A 6,000-nucleotide genomic window follows, 5' to 3' on the forward strand; every position below is an offset into this window, starting at 1 on the left:
CTTCCAGTCAGATCTCATCTACCGGAGCGTGTATGAGTTGATCCACGCGGATGACAGAGCCTCTTTCCGCTGCCAGCTGCACCAGGCCCCAGCATCTGGCAGCACCCAGCACGCTGCCAATGGTGAGTGCCAGGGAGACTCCTGGGGACCAGCCAGCCTCCTCTGCATGGCCATCCCATGCTGGAAAACCCTCCTGGTGGCATCTATAGCCACTAAGCACAGCCCTTTACTGAGGAGCATCCCATAAACCTCCCTCTGGGACTCGCAATCATCCCGAGGGTTGGAACAGCCATGTTTTGCCAAAAGCTACCAACAGCAATGACGTGATGTCTTTTGCTGTGCTGGAGGGATGGGGACACTTATCCCAAACCTTTTTCTTTTCAGTGTTTGAAACCCTATTTATTTCAGTGGGGGTGGCTTGTTGTCTTTCTCCTGAGAGGCCAGGGGACCAGAAACTATTGTGAACCAATAATTTCCCATGGCAAGGTCTCACCCATCTTGTGAAGATCATGGGTTTGCTTGAGAAGCAAAATCTCCAACAGGAGCAGGTCTGCAAGGCTGTGAGTTCAAGGTGTGCAGCTTGGAAAGCTTATCATAGAATGGTTTGGGTTGCAAGAGACCTTAAAGATCACCTAGTTCCAACCTCTGCCATGGGCAGGGACACCTTCCACTAGCCCAGGTAGCCCAAAGCCCTGTCCAACCTGGCCTTGAACCCTTCCAGGGAGGGGCCAGCCACAGCTTCTCTGGGCAACCTGTGCCAGGGCCTCACCACCCTTTGGCTTCGTTTTCCCTTTGGTTTCCCAGCCTTTCCGGCCAACCAGCTGCTGCTGGATGGATGCAGCACTGTGTCCAGCCCACAACACCTCCACCTTGAGAAGCCCTCCTTCGTGGAGAGGAGCTTCACCTGCCGCTTCCGCTGCTTGTTGGATAACTCCTCAGGATTTCTGGTAACGCAGCCCCACACCAGGACACCCCTCTGCCCCCAGTATATTCCCTAGGGGCCAGTCGTGTCTCATAGGGCTGGGAGCACAGCCAGTTCCCATCACCGTTTGCTTCACACCAACATCTACTAATCCCCTCCAAGGCTTTGAATTTCCGTGGGCGCTTGAAATGCCTTCTCGGGCAGCAGAAGAAGGCATCAGACAGGTCCCCGCTAGCTCTCTTCGCCATCGCAACTGTCCTCCAGCCTCTCTCCATCCTGGAGCTTCAGACCAAGACGCTAATCTTCCAGACAAAGCACAAGCTGGATTTCACTCCCATGGCCTGTGATTCCCGGTAGGGCATCTCTCATCTTCCCCGTGGTAAAATCCCTGGTGCTAGACAGAAAACCAGAGGCATGGGAGCAGGGTACTTCTGACGCAACTCCCATGGCAAGGTGTCTGCTTTTGTCTGTCTGCTGCACCACAGTAACACAGGGAGCAGATTAACTGGGCACCAGCACTTCTTGGCTGCTGTGTTTTAGCCCAGAAAATCCAGCACAGGGTGGTTTTGTGAAAGAGGGGATGCAGCTCAGCCCAGCATGGAGAGTTGCACCCCCCACAGTGGAAGGCTTTGTATTGCTGTCTGGGTGCTGGGCAGGGGATTGGATCGTGTCTGGCCAGTGGGGGGGATGCAACTGGGGGATAGATCCTTGGTGTCATGGGGTTTCTTCACTGTTTCCAGGGGGAAGGTTGTCCTGGGGTACACAGAAACGGAGCTGTGCAGGAGGGGGTCCGGGTACCAGTTTGTGCACGCGGCTGACATGATGCACTGTGCAGAGAACCACGTGAGAAGTGAGTGCTGGGTGGGGGAGAGCAGCAGCACTGGCTGGGGCGGTGTGTTTGTGGGGGCCCTCATGGCTCCCCGGCTCTGGTGCAGCTCTGGCCGTGCCAGTACTGTTGCTCTTTGGGCCGTCTGTCCTGGGTCTGGAGCAGCTTTGTGCTAAAGGCTCTCCCCTCTTGGGTATTACCTGCTCGGGGAGCTGGCAGCAGGACAGCACTGCACATGGCATCGTGTGCTGGCCTGCATCCCTCTTCTGCCCCCACTTGCAAGAACCTTGTGGCATCTTGCATGTGCCATTGTCTGCCCTCGTGGAGTTACCGTGTCTGTGCTGCCTCTCTTCTCTCTCTGCCCCAGTGATGAAGACGGGGGAGAGCGGGCTGACAGTTTTCCGGCTGCTGACCAAGAAGGGTGGCTGGGTGTGGGTGCAGGCCAACGCCCGGCTGGTGTACAGAGCAGGCAAGCCTGACTGCATCATTGCCCAGCAGCGAGCCCTGTCGTGAGTATTGCTAGGCTGCCTTCACCTGCTCTTGCCTGGGTGGCCATGGGGCTGCCCAAGTCACATGGAGACAATGAGAGTGAAGGGTGGTTGGGTTGCACGGTTGGCACTTTGTAGCACGTGTCCTCCTGTAGCAGGGAGACACATGTGAAACGGCTCCGAGAAGGTGGTTGTGGACATGCTTGCTCCTGCCTGGGGTGAGCCCTGGACATGCAGCCCTTTCCTGAGCCATGGAGACCTCCCTGTGGGCTCCCCAGAGCCCGGTCTTCCATCAGCAGCATTGTAGCCAGCCCAGTCCAGCACCCTTTTCTTCAGAAAATCCAGGGCAGTTTTGCTGCTGGGAGGGTGGTTTTGCAGGGCCCAGAGGAGGTGCTCATGCTGTTTCCATGTCTTCTGTTTTCTTTTTTTTCCCTCTCCACACTGAAGGAATGAAGAAGGGGAGGAACATCTGCAGAAGAGAAAGCTACAGCTGCCTTTTAGCTTTGCCACAGGGGAAGCAGTTTTGTATGAGAATGATCTTCCTGGGTTCCTGGACTCCTTCCAGGCTAAGGAGGAGTTGCAGACACAAGCAAACTCCCATTCAAAGCAGCGCTCAGTAGACCCCAACTCTCTTCTTGGGGCCATGATGAAGCAAGATGCATCCATATACATCTCCCATACTGATAATGTGCCCCAGTTCTCCTTGCCTGATCTCATCACTGAGCCTGATGGACTGAGCCAGAATGAGGAAGTCAGTGATGCTAAGGAGGACAGCAACTCCCTCCTGGTCATTATTGAAACCCTCTTTGAGAAGAGTGGGGTGGACGGAAACATCTGTCAGACCCTCCAGAGCCTCAACGTGGACAGTGCAGAGCTGCAGCAGTGGGAGGAGGCTCTGCTCACCTTGGATGCAGAGGAGGAGCCACCAGCTCAGGAGGTTGGCAAGAGGCTGGGTGCTGAGGTGACATCCTCTGTGGAGCAGATGCTCCTCAGGGAGGATGCTGGGAAGAGCATGGACTTCCTGAACTGCAGTGCATCACCCTGTGATGAGGAAAACAGTGCTGCGCCTCGTTTCCAGCACTGCTGGGCAACTAATTCAGTATTTCAAGCCCCACCAGAGTCCCAGGAACCTGGTGCACAAGGCCAAGATGCTGTGATTTCTCTAGTCTCCATTACATCTAAAGTCAGCTCTGCTCAACCAGAACAGCAGGTCTTGTTTAACTCGTCTGGGCTGGTGGAGGGGACTGTTCTGGATGTCCCAGTCTCCAGCAGCAAATCCTCTGTAGCACTTCAGCTGGCAAACCCAGGACAGGTGCTTCAAGGAGAAGTCAACACCTCTGCTCCCATAGATAACGTTATTCCTAGTGATCAGATCCAGCCCAGGTGCAAGCTGGTGGGCTCAAGCTGCCCACCTCTGTTACACTCAAACACACTAGTGACTCAGTGGCATAATGTCCTAGTCCGGGCAAACCCAGCCAATGCTTTGGGTCAGAGCACTTCTGGAGGTTGCCCATCAGAGGCTTGGATGGCCATAGCTCCAAAACAGCTGGAAGTGGCAGGAAGACATGTAGAGTCACAAACTCTGCTGGCTGGCAGCCCCGAGAGCCCCCAGGGGGCTGGGCCGTGGTTGCTGCCCTCCCAACCTGCTCCTTGCCCTGCACAGGGCTTGAATGAGTCCTCGTTCTCTGGGGCTGGGGACCTCCATCATGAGGAGGTTGCTCTCCCTGCACAAGCATCAGCACCCTTAGGAGTTAGCCACCTTCCAGGAAATGGTGGCTTCCTGGAGCGGCCCCTGATATCCCACCTTGAGCCCAGCTTTTCCTGGGAAGGGGAGCAGGCAGTGCTCCGAGGGGACAAGCGGTTCGCGCAGCGCCAGCCATGGCTCCTGCAGACTGGGGCATCTCATTGGAGATGTGGTGGGGCAGGTGCAGTGCAGCACAGCAGGCTCCTGCTGGGGTCCAGCACAGGTCCCAGTACCCACTGGACAGACCATGTTGTGCTGCCTGAGTGTCAGTATGGAAATAGCCTTTGTAGACACGAGGGCAACTTTATTAGGGATGCCTCCAAACTATCCATTCCCCAGCATCTGGGAACTTTCCCTTCTCCCAGTGAGAGCCACCCTGGAGTATCACATTACTCACAGGGCTCGGTTTTGAGGTGCTCATCAACTCTCCCTGCAAAGGTGGGTGCAGGACCACTGCCCTCCTCTGAGCAGAGCCCTGGCTTCTTCCCATCGGAGTCCTTTGCAGGTGGGCAGCCGCTCTGTGCCTGCGAGGTCCAGCTCAAGGTGAGGTGTGAGGGCTGCAGGACCTGAGGGGTGCCCCAGCTCGCACGGATGGAGTGATGGGTGTTACGGGGGATGCAGGCACGGCATCGTTGGTGGGTACCTCACTGTGAAGCCACACTTGGAAAAGCCACCAGCAGTTACAAGCTCTTCTGGCTGTGTACACTTGTGAGTGGTGCCCCAAGATTCCTGATCACTCAGGATTTTGTCTTCCAGTGCCTGAAACAAGGTGCCCTAGCAGAGCTTTCAGGCAGTCTAGAATGAAGTGTTTCACGTGGTTTGGTTTTGCTTTGTTGTTTGGTTTTTTTTGTTGTTTTTTTTTTCCCCCTATGAGAAGTCTTTCAGGGAGATGTGGCCATGCCCATGGGGAGATTTGCAGACTCTTGGGGTCCAAGGAAGGACACCCTGCTTGCTGCTCGTGGCAGCCTCTTGCAGATGGACCTGCTGCCTTACAGGCATGTGGCACTGAATTGCTGTTTCTCGATGCAGCGTGGTCCCCTCATCACCTATGTGCGCGGACCACACATGACATCTTGCTGTTCAGTCCTCTGCATCACCTCAGCCTGCCTGAGCCCCTCTGCTCTGCTCTTGCTCCCTCCCTCCTGTGCTCTCCATCTCCTCCTGAACCCCTAGTGACCCAGTTCCTTTAGAAAAGGGGATGTTATGAAGCACTCTTGAGAAGCTCAGCAGTACCTGAAGGGTCTTTGTGGGAGGTGGAGGGCATGAGAGCAGAAGCAGCTCAGGTTTGGGGGCTCTTTGGCAGCCTTTCCAGGGAATCTGTTGTCTTTCTGGGCAGCAGGGTGTGGAAGGTCCAGCCAGGCTCCCCTTGGGTTTGTCACTGGGTTGTCCTTGCCTACCTCTCCTGTGATCAGCAGTGCCATTAGATGGAGAAATGATGGGGTTTGCTCCTGCAGTTGCTCAGGATAGTGTAGTTTTGCCAAAGCAGCAAGAAGGAAAGGTAGGAAGGGGTACAGTGACTGTCTGCCTCTCCCCTTTGGACCAAGTTTGTAACCTTCAAACTGTCATCTTGGAGACGAGCACAGCCACTTTGTGGAATTACCTTTCTTTTGTATTTTTTAACCTAAGATGTGAAATTATTTTGTTTTCTCTGTTGTGGGGCAAAGTCTCCCAGATCTGTCAGGTTAACCCCCCCCCAGAAAAAGCAATGATGGGGAGAGGGTTTGGTTCAAGACCAGATCTGGCAGGTTTGTCAGAGCTATTGGAGACCTGCATACCTTTCCCCCCTGTGCACCCCTCACACCAGTATTAAGCCACATACTGTTTGCCAAGTGAGTAAAATCAGGTAATTAGGGCAGGGCTAGCCCAGCAGCAAGCCTGCATGTGTCCTGGTGTGGGGTGGCCTCATCTCCCTGGGTCTCCTCCTTCATACCCTGCTTTGTCTCACTGTGCTGGGGCTCCCTGGGCTGCTTGTGGGCAAGATGGGGCTCAGGAAGGGTTGAGGTCCTGGAAACAGGCCAGA

At 55.2% G+C, this 6,000-nt stretch overlaps 1 protein-coding gene across 1 annotated transcript in view; it reads left to right on the plus strand.

Annotated features, from left to right (window-relative positions):
* The window catches only part of LOC113482075 (neuronal PAS domain-containing protein 2-like), a 28,506-nt gene extending 22,726 nt beyond the window's left edge, over nucleotides 1-5,780 (plus strand). Inside the window, exons 5-10 of the mRNA XM_026852404.1 lie at nucleotides 8-122; nucleotides 805-947; nucleotides 1,085-1,275; nucleotides 1,663-1,772; nucleotides 2,116-2,257; nucleotides 2,684-5,780. Coding sequence (XP_026708205.1) covers nucleotides 8-122; nucleotides 805-947; nucleotides 1,085-1,275; nucleotides 1,663-1,772; nucleotides 2,116-2,257; nucleotides 2,684-4,550 — 2,568 coding nt within the window. The 3' untranslated portion in view covers nucleotides 4,551-5,780. The remainder of the gene's footprint in view (nucleotides 1-7; nucleotides 123-804; nucleotides 948-1,084; nucleotides 1,276-1,662; nucleotides 1,773-2,115; nucleotides 2,258-2,683) is intronic.
* Nucleotides 5,781-6,000: the final 220 nt, after the last annotated feature.

The sequence above is a fragment of the Athene cunicularia genome, assembly GCF_003259725.1.
Source record: "Athene cunicularia isolate RWA chromosome 7 unlocalized genomic scaffold, athCun1 chr7_part1, whole genome shotgun sequence".
Lineage (NCBI taxonomy): Eukaryota > Metazoa > Chordata > Aves > Strigiformes > Strigidae > Athene > Athene cunicularia.